Consider the following 18,940-nt stretch of genomic DNA (forward strand, 5'->3'; position numbering starts at 1 on the left):
ACACTTGCGTAAGCACGTCTGTCGTCACTAATGTTATGGCACAATGGATCTGGTTCTTCAACTCTTTTAGGTTCTGCTGTGTGGTGACCAAACTGATGCCTTGGTAGAGTTTCAAAGCACGCTGGGATCTTTTAACTTTCTCTCATGTTTTGCCATCTGCCTCCTTCAATTCATTTTATTTTCATTTTTGCCATTTACCTTATCAAATACGAGTATAATCTGCATTTCTATAAAAGAGAAAGGCTGGCCCTCAGTTTTAATAAATATAGCACCATATCTAATTTTGTGCTTAGTTTTGTACATGTTATCAATTTTCTAATTTATTTGGACTATCCTAGTTAATATCTTTTGTTATAGGGTGAAATCAGTAATTGTTTCATGAGAGATTCTACAAATATAAATTGTGTAATAATTATAAACATTTGGAAGAAAAACTATTAGGATTCTTAAAGAATTTATTTGGCTACATTCAAAAACATATTCCAAAATAATTACCAGGTTTGCATGACTATAACTGTTAACTTCATAATTTAAACAAATAATTCAGCCTAACCTTTGTGATAGAAGAAACTATTAAAAAGAAGAACTTTTTCAGTGGATTCAGTTAATTGAATGAGTTATGTTTTATTTGTAATTTCTTTAACTTGAACATCAAACAATGTGTAGTTTCATTGTCCATTATTGTGAGGATATATAAAGGCCCTATTTTTGGTCCCAAGTCAGTCAGTCCATGGCCAATTTTCGGAGGGAAATTATGTACTGTTTCAAGTGGAATTATTGTAATACAAACAGACCATGTGTTAAAACAATGGCACTGTCTGTCAATTTATTTGATAAATAGTGTCACACGCACCTTATTATTCTGCAAGAACGGTGAACTGTTTGATTAGGTATTTACAGCTCATAGATGTTCAACAGCAAACTATTGTAGCAATATGCTGGTGTTTGCCTGCAAACTGTTAATGAGGCTTATCAAAAGTTACTAATAGTGAACTGGCCATATAACTGTGTAATATTTGGGGGTTGTGAACAGTGAAAGTAAAGAACTGTGAAATGTAACTGTGCAACTGTCGGCTACATCATTTACAGTAGTCAGTATTGAACTTCAACACCCCATTTTTCAGCCTGTATAACAATGCAATATCTCAACACTGATGACTATCAACAAAGAAATAAAGCAGGTGAACGTAACACAGTGAGGATGTGCCCCATCTAGTTGAACAATGAAGTTGTCCTCACCCAGCCTCAGAAACTATGAATTTTCTAATATAGCAAGTTACTGCTGACTGTCTACCGAGTTTCCATCAAGGAAGAATGGGCTGTAAACAGATGTGTGGGACATCACACAGAGTACATTGACTTTGGGTGAATCTCTTAGATCATGTAAATCTTCATGTGGGTTCTGTAGGCCCAAAAATCAAACACCGTGTATGTTTACTTTTCCACTACGGATGAAAGTTGCTTCATCACTGAGCACGATGCATTGTGCGAAAGTGTTATGACTGTCAATAGCATCCTCAAAGTCATCAGAAAATGTCACACATTTTCATTCGTTGTCATGACATAAAGCCTGTAACAGCTGTAACTTGTATGGATTCAGAGCCAACTGACGTCTCAAAACACACCAAATTGTTGTTGTAGGCAGCTGTAACTCCAAACTGGCATGACAAGTTGATTTTTGGAAAGCAGTTTGAATTCATGTGACATTTTTGTCAGAAACGTGAGGTCGGCCAGGACGCTTTCCTTTACATATTACATACACATCCTGTGTCTACAAACTGCCAATACTATCTGTAAATGTTCCATCCATTTGGAGGATCAGTTTGGTACTTCAGTCTGAAACATCTTTGCACAATAATCCTGAAATTACACTTTGCAAACTCAAGAACACTAATTGATTTCCACTGCATAGCAGCCATTTTGCAACATGTGATGGAATGGATACCAAGCGAACAATAAAACTGACATCTAGTAGCAATGAATATAAACTAAACTGTATTCAGTCCTACAATAACTGAGCCATGGCACAACTATCAATAGTTTTGATGACATAATACTTTGTAATATGTATATTCTTTATTAAACATCCTGTATAATCATTCAGCAGCAAATATATCACACAATAATGAACAATCTGCAATGAAATTAATTACATATTTACCTTACTTCGCTCTGGAAACCATACTGGACTCACGTACGGTTTCGTCACTGTCCGACTGTTCTTCCATTCGTCTAAGTTTATGTCACCTGAACAGCACTGAAAAAAGAAAATGGTAAAACTTATAAAGATGATTCACAATGAAAAAACCATTTTTGATGTGGTTCTGTATTTCATAGCTGACACAGCACAAGACAAAATTGCCCAAAGTGAAGTAATACACTTAAATATGTAAAAACCGAAGATCAAAATTTAATGTCTCGTCAATGTCAAAGTCATTAGTAGGAGTAACTGCAATCTCTCAAAATATAGTTAAGGTGTCGGGTAGTTTGATGGCTGTATAATTGAGACTGAAAGCACTGCCAAGCTTTCAGAAGGAGTTACCTCATACAGAAAATATATACACATGCACAGAGCCATCGACCTGGCTGACTGCATTATTCTTGTGCTGTAATCGACTAGGATAATGTAGCCATGTGTATTCTGTATTAGTTAACTCTGCCAGAAGGACACTATTCAAAGCTTAGTACTATTCTCAATATTATGTAAACTGAAGGTAGAGGGGGGAGAAAGGAAAGAGACTATTCATATCAGCTGCATCCGGACTTCATGCGAAACCAGCAGTGATCAGTGAAAATGTATGCCGGACTGATATTCAAACACAGGATATCCTGCTTACTATGTAGCTGCGTTAAACACTGTGTCATCCAGCCATAGAGTTTATCGAAATTAAACGGGTTGTCTCAGTATGAATTTCAGCCGACCCACATTTCCACCTATCCGCAATACCTATACACATTCTCTGTGCTCATTACTTTGAGATTCCCACGAGAGGTCAGATGTAATTGTTTGTCTGTACTGAAGCTGGTGAATTCACTGTCCATTGAGGCAAATCAGTTACACGAATCTGTGGCATCTGTTCTTTTGGACATAATTTGCAATATTGCTTACATGTCTACTGATCATTTGACTCCTCAACTTTGTATTCCAGAATTTCTTATATGAATAATTATGAAGAAGAAAAAAGAACAGATACCACAGATTCATATAATTTTTGATACAGCTTATATGTCTACTGATCACTCAACATCTCAACTTTATATTCCAGAATTCCTTATTAGAATGAAAAACTATGGTGAGCAAATTAGAAGAGAATGTTGAGCATTTTCCCATCAGAATTAAATTCACTTGATGTATCCAGGAGAAATTTCCCCTTATTGTATGTGTGAGTATCTATATTCCTTTAAAATCAAATTTGTTGACAACAAATTATAAATGTAGTTTCACTTGACCCAATACCCGCAGTTGCTTCAGCAGATGTCCACAAACCCCAACTGCAATTCAAATCACTCAGTTGACTGAATCGGGTTCACTGAAATGAAATGAATGAATTAATAGATATGAAACCAATAGAGACACAATGAAATGAAGTGATTACAGTGAAAACTATAAAAATGAAGTGATTACAGTGAAAACTATCACCTATATAATGCCATGACATCTTATAAAAGCAGTTATAGAACAACTGCCAGTACTTTTTGGCTAAGTCAGGAATTGTCACAAAATCTTCTCCTGTAAGCCATCAATGGCCAAATATATGTAAAGTTTCTCAATATTGTGATTAGGTAAACCAGTTACCAGCCAATAATATGCTATAATGTTTGAATAATTTTACTGTCCATCTGAACAATCAATTTAGACTCGAGGAAGTTCATTATTGGATAGCTCCAATACATTTATGAGTGCAAGAAAGGCTTGCAGATCTTTTATCACATATTTTAGTGTCTTTTTGTCCTGCATTGAAAAAAACAATAAAACTTAGAAAGAATAATCAAAGTTGCTGTTATTCAAAAGACAAAATACTTTTGTACAACTGATATGCTCATTGGAACAATTACACACTATGTCAATCCTACCGCGTAGGAAAACACTGGGCCTCTTTGATCAGACTGAAGATTCTTTAGCACTTCAGTGTAAATGCTGCATACCACTCTGAAGTTTTGGGTGATGCCAGACAGTGAAGCAACTTGTTGATGAGAGAAGAGGTTCTTCTGCAAGACAATACACGCACCTATACATCAGCTCTTTCAGAACAAAAATTGGCTGGTCTCAGCTGGGAAACACTGGAGCATGCTCCCTGTAGGCCAGGCCTATGTCCCTGAAATTTTTGTGTCCTTGGACCATTCAGAGAAGCTCTGGGAGGTCACAAAGGTTCTGCAACAATTCTGCAGTTAAAGCCTGCAGAAGTGACAGACCCCATTCTTCAGGATATGAAAATTACCTGTTCTGCGGGTAGTAGGGGGTTACAAACGTCTTGACTTGTAATTCTTTATTGCCAAACTCACGTACCTTCTATTCACCCTTGCACAAGAAAACCTGTTCTTGGCCTTAAAATTTGCTCTCACACTTCTTGACAGTACAGCCCATCTCCGATGATGCAGCATGAGATGTAAGTAGTGTAAAACTGTATTCAGTGAATGTCTCACACAGGACTGACCATGGATATCTTGGTGTGGGAAATTGGAGTCACAACAGTACAACTCTGTTGTTTGTCAGTGGTGCAGAGTATGCCCAGAACTTAATGCAACTCATTTTGTAACCATTTCTATATCAGGGATAAGTACCCTACTGGGAAGATAATCCCAAAACATGCATTTCTCACGTTGTCCAATGTGCACTCTAATACATTCGTAACCTCCCCTGACCAGCATGATCAACTAGCCTATTCTCAAATTCAGATACATAGACAAGGATGATACAGCAATCTCCATTACTGGTAACATCACTTCAATCTGTGTGACAACAGGTGGAAAAATAAGACAAAAAATTGTATTGATTTAATGAGCTACAATTGCTGTACGGCTATTTTTCTATTTAATTGTTGAATGAGTCTAGTAACCTAGAAGAGGCCACGCTGTACACTAAAATTATTGGCCAAGAAATTCTGTATCTATGTGAATGACCCTGATTCATGCACACAATCCTTTCCATTAATTTTGAAGGAGATCAAATTCAGGATGGAATGCAACAATATTATGAAAAGGAAAGTTCCTACTCACCACACAGCGGATATGCTGAGTTGCAGATAGGCACAAAAAACAGACTGTCATAAATGAATAAAGCTTTTGGCCATTAAGGCCTTCATCAACAAGAGACCTGGACACACACACACACACACACACACACACACACACACACACACACAGAGTTTTTACTTCCCTGAGACTGCGGTCATGTGTGACAGTTGCATTTGCATGCATGCTGTGTGTGTGTGTGTATATGTCTATTGTTGATGAAGGCCTTAATGGCTGAAAGCTTTATTTATTTGTGACAGTCTGTTTGTTGTGCCTATCTGCGGCTCAGCATCTCCGCTATATGGTGAGTAGCAACTTTCCTTTTCATAATATTGCTACTTTTCAAGGAGAATTTTATTAGCAGGTCTGTAACTGATAAAGTTCTTGTTTTATGAAAAGGATAGTTGCTACTCCCCATATAGCAGAGATGTTGCGTTGCTGGTAGACAGAGAGCTACCAAGTGCTGAGGTCACAGCTGTCAGATGCCATATCCTGCAAACAGCATAAAGCCGCACTACCACGTCTTACACAAAACCGAATTCCTGAATCAATATTTGCATTAATAGAGAGATGACTGTTGCAGTAAGGAAAGTGCTTGACATTTGGCAGAATTTCACCAATGATCTCTAAGTTTGGTACTTGGTAAAGGTTGATGCAAAATTTTTGTTTGGCTGATATTGACAACTAAGCAGATGCTCATGCGTACAGTACATGAGTACATTCATAATTGCTTGGAGGGCTTCCTCTAAGTTCGCCAGTTCATCCGAATACTGGAGTTTTATTACCTTCATTGTAGCTCTCAGTCTACTAGGATGTAAAAGAATTCTTTAATGTGAGAATAGAACTTCTCTCCTGGGAACACTGTTGTCGATGTTCACTTACAGTTCTCCATTCTCCATCTGTATAGTGTGTACAATAGGAGGCTACTGTAAGGAAGAATGCCAGTGTACTTGTGTTTCATACCTTTGTGTGCAGCAAAACAGTGCACAGGGAACAGTGTGGGTACTGTTCGCTCCAGTACGCATTGAAAGCACGTTCCAGGGCCATATCTGCCGGTGCCGAGTGCTGCATCTCCTTCATGAAGCCAGGACCTGCACATAAATCAGAAAATACGAGCTACAATATACTGTAACCTCCAAGAAATCATTACTGGGCAGTATAAATGGGACAGATTGGTTCTAGAGGAGGAAGGGTTGGGTTTAGTAACAAGGGAATGGCTGACTAAAGCACTCAAAATGCAAGTGCATGTATGTATAAGTGTGTGCAGAAGAAAAACTAAAATAACATGGATGGTCCAGTAAAACAGGGTGGAACTTCCTGGCAGATTAAAACTGTGTGCCAGACTGAGACTCAACCTCGGGACCTTTGCCTTTCGTGGGCAAGTGCCCTACCAACTGAGCTACCCAAGCACGACTCACGCCCCACCCTCACAGCTTTACTTCTGCCAGTACCTCGTCTCCTACCTTCCAAACTTTACAGAAGGTCTCCTGCCAGGAAGTTTCATATCAGCGCACACTCCACTGCAGAGTGAAAATCTCATTCTGGAAACATCCCCCAGGCTGTGGCTAAGCCATGTCTCCGCAATATCCTTTCTTTCAGGAGTGCTAGTTCTGCAAGGTTCGTAGGAGAGCTTCTGTAAAGTCTGGAAGGTAGGAGACGAGGTACTGGCAGAAGTAAAGCTGTGGGGACAGGGTGTGAGTCATGCTTGGGTAGCTCCGTTGGCAGAGCACTTGCCCACGAAAGGCAAAGGTCCTGAGTTTGAGTATCGATCCGGCACACAATTTTAATCTGCTAGGAAGTTTCATATCAGTGCACACTCCGCTGCAGAGTGAAAATTTCATTCTGATAACAGGTGGATTCTATTACAGCTTTGCCTTTACACCTTAACATGGCCACTTTCACCTTGTATCATCATCTTCTTCTTCTTGTGCTTTTGTCTCGCATCAGCACAGAATCAGCATTGTTATTCATGGATTTGGCACGGTTAGTTTAAGGGGTGGCCAGATGGCCTTCCACACTGTTAACCCACCCTCCACCCCGCATGGGAAATGTTTACATGTGTACCCCAAATGTCTGTGTATTGTGTTACCCATGTGAGAGTGGGCAAAAATCCTATAAATATGTAAATGAGGTGGGACTTTGGTACCAGCCTGTTATTCACCTAGTAGGATGTGTGAAACTGCCTAAAAACCACATCCAGGCTGTCGGCACACTGACCCTCATAGTTAATCCACGATTCGGGTCCGGCACATCTCCCCATCCCGGATGCGGCACTCTGATGTGTACGGCTATCCGGGTGGGTCCACTTTTACTTTGTATGCTAAAGGTAAATAGAAAATCAAATTAATTCCAACAGAATGGACGTATTTTAAAAATTAAGAACAACTTGAGTGACATAGAATTATTCGGCAGGATGCTTGAGTGTAATTAAAGCAGAAAATGAGCAGGGGAAAAGAGGGGGGGGGGGGGTGTTCTGGCTGCATGGGATTTCATTTTCAACTTCCACTTTTCTGAAGGTTAAAAAATCTATCATCAGGAGTCTTTTCTGTGAATACAGCCGTTCAGTAAGTGATAGTCATATTGGGCACATGTTAATAAATCACTACACTGCATGTACACAATTTATTAAAATTATGTGGCTAGCAATCAGATCAACAACATACGGTCCACTAGTTCTGGAAATCTGAGCTAGCAACACGGGAAATTAATACTGTGCATTTCTTGGTTGTGATTCAGTGATTGTTATACTTTATCAGTAATAATTATCTGCATCCACCCACTTTAATAGTACACCGTACACTGAAGAGTGATAGCAACCTCATGATGAGAACAGTGTCTCTTGAAATGTGTCATTGAATTATATAATGTACCATTAAAGTGTTTGAATGCATATAATTATTACTAACAAACTATAACAACTGCTTCCTCTTACCCAAAGAGTCAGTAATATCAAAATGCTAGTACCGGATGAGGCATTGTGGTTCTTCTACAATTATTAAAACTCTTAAGATATAAACTTATTTCACTGGACAGATAAAAAATTTACTCACCAAGTGGCAGCAGAACACACACATAAAAGACTGTTGTGATTGGCAAGCTTTCAGAGCCAGTGGCTCCTTCTTCAGGCAGAAGGGTTGAAGGGGAAGGGTGAAGGAAAAAGACTGTACTTCTCATCCCATACGGTAAGCCTCCCCTGACTCACAGTGCAGGGTGACTTTCCCAAAATCTACCCCTTTTGCTAGACCTCTCACATACAATGCAATGCACTTAGCTTTTCACCCTTATGAACTCATGTTTTAGCAGTTATTTCTACTTTTGCATATTACCCTGTTTTCCACCTTTAAGCTCTCAGCTTTTCAAATCTTGTTGAGTGTAATTTCCCTCTCATGGCATCTGGCATGTCTCCCCTGACCCAGGGTTCTGGGTGCTTTTCAAAACTCTAACCCTTCTACTTAACTTCATCATCAGTCCTTTTCCTTCCCCTTCACCTCTTCTGCCAGAAGAAGGAGCCACTGGCTCCAAAAGCTTGCATACGTAGTACCTTTTTTATGTGTGTTCTCCTGCTGCCACTTGGTGAGTAAACTTCTTATATATCCAATTACAGCTAAAAATGGTCAGTATTATAAATTTTAATAAAGAATGCATGTTTTTATTTTATTTAATAATACCACAAACTGAGTGTAAACAACCTGATGATGAGAGGATTGTATCTCAAAACAGATGATCAAAATGCATAAGAACCACTAAAGCAATACAAATATGTAGGCTTCCACAATCTGTGTCTATCTTATTAAAATCTTTTTGTATGACATGCTGCACCATCTTATAAAATACTTAAAATAATAAAATAAACTGACATTTTGGATGAGTTCCTAAAGCATTCCTCAGGCCAAAGACTATTTATAGTAAAAAAAAAGAGGGGGGGGGGGGGTCTCTCACAACCGATGGCTGTGATGCCAATGCTGCTAAGTGGGTGTCTATTGTTACGTCGAGTCAGTCACCTGCCTGTGAATGTCATACCAGGAGCCTTTGGAGCATCATACTACTGAAGTGTGAAAAAACTGCTAATAACCTCGGGGGACTGAAACAAACTTTTTTTATGATTAAAAAGAATTTAAGGTTAGGAAATATATGTTGAGATAAAGGAACAATTACATATTTTGATGTGTAGGGGGACTCTAACCTGCATCTCGTGGAAGGGCATAGAAAACCACAATCTTCAATGACAATAATATGTAAAGGATAGATTGATACTCATCATAAAGAGGAGATGCTGAGTCACAGACAGGCACAACAAAAAGACTGCTAAACAAAAAAAGGCCTTCTTCTGAATAAGACAACATATACACACACACATTCACACAAACACAACTCACAGACACAGGATCACTGAATCTGGCTGCCGAGGCCTGTCTGCAAATTCAACGTCCCCACTGTATGGTGAGCAGCAATCTATCCTTTTCATAATATTGTCATTATTCTATCACGGATTTTCCATTGTTTGACTTAATATATCATTGTTTTTATTCCATTCTGGATTTTCCATTGTCTGACAGTCCTCAACGGGAGTGTCATCATTAGCCACATCTCCTATGTCAAATCACTATCTTCACTACTGCTGCTATTGCCTCCTAATCTCTTCTAAATAGTCCCACATGTGTGTGACAATACTGTTCCATGTTGTAGAAATAATACTGCCTGGTATCTCACGCACTAAAATTGCAATCTCTTTTAAACTGAAACTTTTGTTTCTGTCTGCAATATATAATTTCGCTTGACTTCTACTGCATTGAAGTGGCAACGATATGGTGGAAGTTGCAAAGCTTTTGACCATTTTCTTCTGCAATTTCATCAATGTCCCAAGTGACATTACACGATTTATACTCTTTCACGATTTCCAGCACGTCTGCCTTTTTCATTTCCCTATCAAATGAATCTATTCTGTTCCCCTCTAGCTCATCCACTATGTCCCTCCTCCAGCTTCTGCATGTGGGGAATTGGTTTGACTGAACAGAATAATATGGTGCACAATCAAATATTATGCTGGAGTTATATTCTATGTATGGAAGCAATAAGTGTCTGAACTAATATTTAATTTTCTTGGCCTTATTTCTGCTAAGAAGTCCCCAGATTTCTCCAATGTAAACAATAACAAAGCACTTGGAACAAACACACTGACTGTTCCAGCATGTAAAAGAATGAGTCAACAGCTGAAGCTTTCAATGTTTCTCGTGCAGTGTCATGAGTCCTCACGTTTGGTCTGGAATGATCAGCATTTACCAATGTTTCATCCGACCAAACAACTTTGTGAGATTTGCACTAACATACTTTTATCAAAGAACAGTATCTCAATGATATCCTATGCTCGAGCAGAGCTCTTCTTCCAGAAAATATTTTTCATCAAAACCCTACCTTTCCATCAAAACCCTACCTTCTTTAGCGTCACTCAGAGGCTGGTTTTCTGTCTGAGAAACAACTCACTATCTCTTAGTGAGACAAGCAGCTTTCGGGTGGGATATTCTTTCTGCATGTAACAATCATATGTATCTCACCAAATTGCGTCCTCATGAAAATTACTAAGTTCTGACATTTTAGCAGCACAGAGTCTGGTTTTTCTTGAACAGCAGTTGGTTCCTGTAGATCTCACCACTTGTTTAGCTGGTCATGGCAGTCTCTGGCAAGATCACAGCCATGTGGTCACATGCAGCCCGGGGTAGTGGGATAGCTGGCAACCGGGGTGTTGATAGTCTGTAGCAAACTTCTATGTTGATGTTGTTGGGCTGCTTCATATTTTTGACTGCTTCTGTTATTTTGTGTTTATGCACTCATGGCTGTCTTGCCAGTATTCGTGCTTCTCGAAACTCAATAGCCTGCCCACACTTGCGGTGGTGTTCTGTTAGTGCCGATTTACTACGCAGTCCAAACCACACGCAGGGTTGCTTTTTTTTTTTTTTTTTTTTTTTTTTTTTTTTTTTTTTTTTTTTTTTTCTTCCCTGCCCGTGTGTCAGCAGCTCTTCAGCGGAGTGACATAACAAGTAATACAAGAATAAAATGCTACATATAAGGCAATAAAAAAGGGGGACATAAAACAAAATAAGGGGAGATAATGGAGGTAAAAATACACTGACATGGAGACGTTCATGGGGGGACAATTAAAAAAGTCGACATAAAGTTAAAAAAACACAGTTGGCGAATCTTAAAACACAAAGATGACACTGAAGGCACCCGCACAGGTTAAAAACCGGCCACAGTATTAAAAACACTCCAGAACAACACACTTTAAACCCACTTGGAGCACACATGATGAAGAATAAAACTGGGTGGGACCTGCCGAGGGACAGGCCGGAGAGGATGGAAGAGAAGGGGAGAGCAAGGTGCAGCAGGGGAGGTGGCGGGATGAAAAGAGTAGAGGAGTCAGCGGGTGCACCAAGAGGCAGGAGACTGGAGGGGCAGGAGATGAAGAGGGAAGACAGGGCAGGAGGGAGTGCAGAGACACTGAAAGGGAGCACAAGAGAGGGAGGGGGAGTAGGAGGGGAAAGCTGCTCAAGAGAAGGGAGGGCGAGGAGAGAGAGCCCTGAAGAGGAGGCAGGAGGAAGGTGGGGTTAGAGTTGGTAGGACGGGTAGATGTCAGGGCAAAGCTCATCATCCAGGAGGGGTAGATGGAGGAAGTTGCATTGGGAAAGGAGGCGGAGAGTGTGGAGATAGAGAGAGGTTGGGACACAAAAGGTAAAGGCGCGGCAATGGGCTGGGGGTGGAGAGGAAGGGAGACACCAGGGGGTGAGGGGTATCAATGCGGCAGGTAATATATCGTGTGCAGATGTGTTCAAGGAAAAGGAGAAGGTGGAGGAAGGGGATGAGGTTGTAGAAGATATGCATGGGGGACGGAAGGCGGATGTGGAAGGCGAGGCGGAGCGCATGGCGTTCGACGATTTGGAGGGATTTTTAGAACCTGTGGGGGGCAAAAATCCAAGCCACACTGGCATAACAGAGGATGGGGCGGATCAAGGATTTGTAGGTGTGAAGGATGGTGGAAGGATGCAGACCCATGTCCAGCCTGACAGGAGTTTCAGGAGGCGGAGTCTGTTGTGAGCTTTGTGTTGAATGGTAAGGGGATGGGGAGTCCAGGTGAGGTGGCGGTCGAGGGTGAGGCCAAGGTATATGAGGGTAGGAGTGAGGTGGATAGGATGGCCATAAATGGTGAGGTAGAAATCATGAAGATGGAAGGAGTGGGTGGTGCCTATGATGATCGCCTGGGTCTCGGAGGGGTCGATATGGAGGAACCACTGGTTGCACCAAGTGGTGAATTGGTCAAGGTGGGTTTGGAGGGTATGTTGGGACCATTGAACGGTAGGATAAAGGGCCAGGAAGGTGGTGTCATCAGAAAACTGGAGGAGATGAAGAGGTGGGGGAGGTTTGGGCAAATCAGCAGTGTACAGGAGATATAGGAGAGGGGAAAGGACAGAGTCTTGGGGCACGCCGGCAGAGGGATAGAAAGTACGGGAGTTGGAATTTCTGATAGTCACATAGGAGGGACAATGGGAGAGGAAGGAAGCAATGAGACAGACAAAGTTGATGGGGAGAGCATAGGTCTGGAGTTTGAAGAGGAGCCCAGGATGCCAGATACGGTCATAGGCATTCTGGAGATCAAGGGAAACAAAGATAGCGGAGCGACGGAAGTTAAGTTGGAGGGAAAGAAGATTGGTAAGGTTAAGGAGCTGGTTATCGGCGGAGAAGGAAGGCCGAAAGCCACATTGGGTAAGGGGAAGATGGTAGTGCTGATTAAGGTGGCAGTGAATACGGTGAGAGAGAATGGTCTCGATGATCTTACTGAACACAGAGGTGAGGCAGATGGGACAATAGGAAGAGGTATCAGAGAGGGGTTTGTTAGGTTTAGGGAACAACAGGACACAGGAAGTCTTCCACAGGTCAGGGTAAAATCCAGTGGAGAGGAAGATATTGTACAGGGTAGCAAGGACAGCCAGGAAGGATGGGGGGGATTCCTTGAGGTGAAGATAGGTGACGCCATCATGACCAGGGGCGGTGTTGCGTATGGAGCGGAGGACGAGTGTGATGTCGTGTGCAGTGATGGGAGTGTTTATGTCTGAGCGGGGTAACCGATCCAAGTAGTGGAAGCTATGGGCAAGCAGTGGGACAGAGGTGTCACTGCAGTCAAGGACGGTGGGGAAGAGGGAGTAATCAAAATGGGGATCGTCAGGAATGGAGAAGACCTCGGAGAGGTGGGGAGCAAAAAGGTTAGCCTTACTGAGGTTGTCAGGAAAGGGTCGATCGTCATGGAGGATAGGGTAATGTGGGGTGGGATGGCTACCAGTAAGGCGGTGGAAGGCTGACCAGTACTTGGAGGAGTTGACAGGGAGGGTGGAGTTGAGGCATGTGCATGTCTGGCACCAGTCCCAGCGTTTCTTTGCTGTAAGGAGGTTCCGGATGTGTCGCTGTAATTGCAGGTGGCATTACAGTATATGAATGCTAATGGGCCTTTCAGTTTTCCCAGTTAGACAGCACTGCATTCACACTGTATCTTGTAGACACCTGTGGCACTGACGGCTTTTACTATGTCCACTACTAGTTCGTAATGGACTCTACCAGATCCTGAATTCTGTGGCCACTCTAGAAAACTGACTCGATGTCTCTTCGGCAGAGCATCTAGCCTACTCAATCGCTGAACCCTCAGTGGACCACCGGGAATTGTTATTTTATTTCATTATCTGTCTCTGGGTTCCTACTATACTTAGTAGCTTTTCTTATTGTTTTAGCTTGACATTCACTGGCTCAGAAAGTGTAATGCAACTCTTTCAATTTTTATTCGATAGTCTTTTAATCACTGATGCAGTGGGCTCAGGCGGTCAGTGTGTGTAGGATGGGACACTTCTGAGTTGGACAACATTGTGATCCAAATAGGACCCATATGTTGTGGGTGGATTAGCAATAGACCTTGTGCCCCAGTATTCTGTTGGGAGTGCAACAGAGTTCCACACCAAGGGTCAGAGTCACACTGTTACTTTCTTGTTTTAGTGTGAACTGGATGTTCTTATGCCGGCCGTTTATTTGCAGATGGAACTTCTGCAGCTCTGCTTCTCCGTGCAGCCAAATGATGAATGTGTTCTTAATGTATTGCAGCTGACAGTGTGGAAGGAATTGAGTGAAGCTTAATGTAGTTTGCTCAAGTGCTCGCGTACAGATGTCTGCAGCTATTGGAGAGGGTGGAGGATCTTACTTCCACTCTGTCCATTTTCTCATATTATTTAAATGAAATAGGCTGTCAATAAACAAAATCACACCAGATCCCGGATATCAAGTGGTATTAGTATCTGAATGATGCCAATCATCTCTTCTGCTGGTATGTTGGCGAAGAGAGACTTTATGGCAAAGCTGACCAATATACCAGTTTGCTGCACATGCTGACCTGGTGTAAGTTAGATGAAATGAGTTGAATCCTTCACATACAGTTCTGATTCCTGAATCGATATATGGTTTTCTATCCAGACTGCAGGTGAGTGAGTCCTATTACAGGCAAGCCTGTGGGCAGCTTTTCTTTAGGATTTTACGTACTCCACAAATTCTTGGTGTCTGTGGGACTTTCGTGGGCCTCTTCACTGCGCCTTGATTGATTCTGGTGTCTCAGAATAGAGCTCACACCTTTTTACTGATCTTCCCCATCAGATCACTCTTAAGTTCCACGTAGATGAGATCGCTTGACAATAGATAATTTTTTTATTCATACTGCACAGTATCCACTGCAACCATCGCACTTCCTTTATCTGCCTGGAGAATTGTTATGTCTTCACACCTCTAAGCTCTTCTACGATTGTGATGGCCTTCCCGAGAGATGTTACTTTAGGTGGTTTCATCAGCAGAGAATTTATGGAGTACCTAAGATCTATAACGAAAGCTGTCCCCTCGGGCCTGCCATTAATAGGATTGACTCACATATCTACAGTCTGGTGAAGTGTCGGGTTAGGAAACTATGTCCCCTCTTGGGACACGCAGAATCGTATGTCAAGAATTCGACTCAGTTAGCTCAATTTACACAAAGCAGCATGTACAACACACTGATATATTGGTCAGCTTTACCGATGTAACAACATAAAAGATTATCAGCATTATTCAGGAATGAAAATCGCCTGTATCTGTGATCGGGTGCAGGTATGTTTACCAAAATGCTACTGAACCTGGCATGACAAATATTCTGAGTAAATGGATGGAATGGCGATGGGTAACTCCCTCTGTCCAGTGTCAGAGGACACCTTTACGCAATAAGTTGAGCAAACTGTCTGAAGCTTTGTGCAATTCTGTCCACAACGACGGGTGTAAAATGTCGACAACGCACTCGCCATTTAACGCCATGAAAATGCAGAGTTTCATAAATTTCGTCAGCATATTAACAGCCCGCATAAGAAATGCCAAAACAAAAAGTAATGATGCAATTCCAATCCTCAATGTGGAGGCCACACACCTTCCAATGGCCATCTGAGCCACGTCTAACAGAAACCCACAACATGCTAAATCCCATCATCATCCAGCTCAGAGGTGTACTATCCTACACACAATGACTGCGTGAACTCATCCTATCAGAGACGAAAACAATACTGAGTAAGTATCGAAAGAGCTCCGTAACACCTTCTGAGCCAATGGGTATGACAATAAAATAATAAGAGGAGCTCCTTAGTTCAGTAGGAGGAGAGAACGAAATAAGAAAACAGCTTCCAACAATGCACTTACCTCACGTCAAAGGCATCAGCAATTGAGGAGAATAGGTGCTTCGTCGGAGGAGACATCTGACCAGTTGTCGAGAGTTGCGACAGGATTCAGGATCTGGTAGGGTCCACCAATGATGCAGTAAAATTCCTTAATCCTACAGGTGTGCAGGAGGTAGTGTGACAGCAGCACTGATTACATTGGGGAAAATGGAAGACTCGTTAGCAAAAGCACAGCAGAAAGTGAGTGCCCCGTTCGGTCGGGTCAGCACAACACATCGGCACTAGCAGAGCACCGTCGCAATTGTGGGCAGGCTAGAATGTTTCTAGAAGCAGTAATACTTGTTAGACAACTGCGGATGTGCACACGCACAAAAAGAGAGAGAATTGAAAATCATGGAGCGGCCCGACATCAACAGTGAAGACGGGTACAGACTTCTGCCTGCTATTAAGGTTCGACAGACCACAGACGTTAGCAGGGCAGCGGTTTTACTCGACACTATCACGATCGACCAAACAATGTATACAGAACAAGTGCCGTTTCTCCGGAACTAACAGGGGGAAAACACTACCGCCAGAAGCTCGTTTCTGATTCGTAGTAAGCAACGAATTGTTGGCGAGCCATGCGACCCACAGATAGATGATCACATATCCCCTCCCTGTCTCCTAACATCACAAATTTTAGTTTATGTCCAATGACAAGAAATAAATGTAATGTCATTGGTCTAGTGACGCCGTTTTCATTTGAAAAGCGATATGCCGACAGTCGCTACTCAGCTAGATAGGTCTTTCCCCTGAGGAAAGCCATTACAACTTGGCAGAAATGTCATTTCTTTCAATATTTTAGGAATTTTATCAGATGATGTTACAGTTCGTTCAGAATGATTTCAACGAGACTACTGAAGTGGTTGAATGCAAATCATTACCAATGCATATTATAAAAATGTAATTATATGCATGTATACGTGCACATATCTTCCTCATCTCCTCCTAAACCACTGGCCCAATTTGAACCAAACTTGGTATTTGTCTGCCAACAATCACTATGGGAGTAAGCACCACCAACCTACCACGGCTCAGGGGATAATATGTCACGAACAATGAGGTGCGTTAAGTACTGTTGCATCATGCATGACTTTTAAATTTGTTACTTCGTGCTACTAGTCAGTTAGTTGATTGCATGTTCCACTGATCAATCACACGGTACGGTAGCCGTTATGATGAGGAACGTGCTACTAATGGATTCACAATTAATTTCACAGACTGCTTCCACTTACGCCGCTATATGCACCTACAAAATTATACCGCGGTACCACACGTTGTACAGGAGCTAAGACATCAAAACACTAAGACATGTGAAAAACTGCCGAATTGCACATGATGTTGTAAGATGGCAATTTTTGATGACGTTACTGAATGTGTTAATATTTGTAAGGGAAAATGATATATTTGAAGACTTGTGGTCAGAAAAACAGCTGTCTGTGATGGCAGCACTGTGGAGTCGTAGAATCTTTGACACTCAGCAGTGGAAAGCTGCAGTATGCGCAACAGGTAAGGTTCGTTGAGTGTACAGTGTACCCGAACTGTTGGGACTAGGTGATTTGCAGATTACTACCAGGATGACTCAGAGGAGTGGTTTGATAGTACACGGACACAAAACTGTTCCGAAATGAAGAACAAGGTATTATTTGCTAAGATAAAAAGTTTATTTTTATTTTTGTGGACTTGTATTGTTGATCTAGTTAATTCTCATCGCAGTCGAGGTTTTGATAATTATTCTCTTTATTAATCTTCCTAGTTAATTTACTGTACCATGGAAGTCATTAGATTAATTGAATTTTCATATTAGAGTGTAATTGTTTTCTTTGGTAAGACCCTTCCTGACTAAAATTTCAGAACTTAACGGTTGTCGCGTTTCATTAACATTCAATGTCAAGATTATGAACCCAGTTTCCCTTGGATCAATTGTAGTTAGTTTTCTGCAGTATTTTTTAGCTGTTGCGGTGTCTTGTGCTGCTGCTCCTGCCCGTACTTCTTTTTGCAGATGAGATTCGTAATAAGTGATTGTCTACCCTACCTCCCCCCCTACCCATCGTCCCCTCTCCGCACAATATGGGTTCTGTCGGGTTGTTTATTTTATTATTCAGGGGCTATATGATAGTGCAGAAATTTTCGTTGCGTTTCAGGTTACTTTCTCATTTGCTTATGACTGAGATCAGTTTTCACACCCAAGTAAAGGCTACTCACTCACACTTGGCGACAGTCGGCATAGTTCGCGTTCATTTGGTTTTCTTCATTTATTAAGCAAACAGCAACAGCCAGTAGTTACGACAGTGTTTAACAGTTTGTGTAATTTACAGCTTCTGATTTACTGTATGTGTATTCTGTTTGTATAATACGTGTGTTTGTTAAGTGGGAAAAGTTACTTTTGTTGGTCAAGGTAGATTTGTGCTTTCTTAGATAAATGTATTTTCGGCTTGTGTTTCATAATAAAAAGCCAACTCATTGTTGAAATTCAGTTTCATCTTCGATTAGGTGTACTAACAATCACATTTTGTGAAGCAACAGTACTATCTGGCAGGTTTTAACCTCAACAATGGACACCGGGATACGCAAAGTTCAGCAAAACTCCATCGAACGTGCTTAAAAAAGTGACATTATGACCGTGTAAAAAGTTAATCATTCAACAATCTTCCGTTTGACATGGCTTGTGAATCAGATTACAACAGTAGAATGGATTTACGCGAAAGTACAACCACACGTAATGTAAATCAGTTTTCTGGCGTAATAGATCGATTCGGTCAAGAATTAAGTAATATCAAAGTGCCGGTACCCAGTGCAAATAATATTACCAACATGGATTCGGGATGTGTAACTGAAGACATTATGGATACAAATCCTGACACAAATTTAATAAATGCGGGTGGTAGTCCAGTACGATGTCGATGTTTCAGCGGATGTTTTCACAGCTCGAGCGAAAATTTGACAACTTGGAC

At 41.4% G+C, this 18,940-nt stretch overlaps 1 protein-coding gene across 5 annotated transcripts in view; it reads right to left on the reverse strand.

The window, feature by feature from the left end:
• Window positions 1–18,940, reverse strand: part of LOC126109623 (lysine-specific demethylase 4B-like) — a 387,367-nt gene that overhangs the window by 161,190 nt on the left and 207,237 nt on the right. For all 5 annotated transcript variants that reach the window (XM_049914665.1, XM_049914668.1, XM_049914666.1 and 2 more), the window contains 2 exons: window positions 6,196–6,323; window positions 2,162–2,257 (listed from right to left, as the gene is read on the reverse strand). In XM_049914665.1, coding sequence (XP_049770622.1) covers window positions 2,162–2,257; window positions 6,196–6,323 — 224 coding nt within the window. The remainder of the gene's footprint in view (window positions 1–2,161; window positions 2,258–6,195; window positions 6,324–18,940) is intronic.

This window comes from Schistocerca cancellata, chromosome 12, assembly GCF_023864275.1.
Source record: "Schistocerca cancellata isolate TAMUIC-IGC-003103 chromosome 12, iqSchCanc2.1, whole genome shotgun sequence".
NCBI classification, from domain to species: Eukaryota; Metazoa; Arthropoda; class Insecta; order Orthoptera; family Acrididae; genus Schistocerca; species Schistocerca cancellata.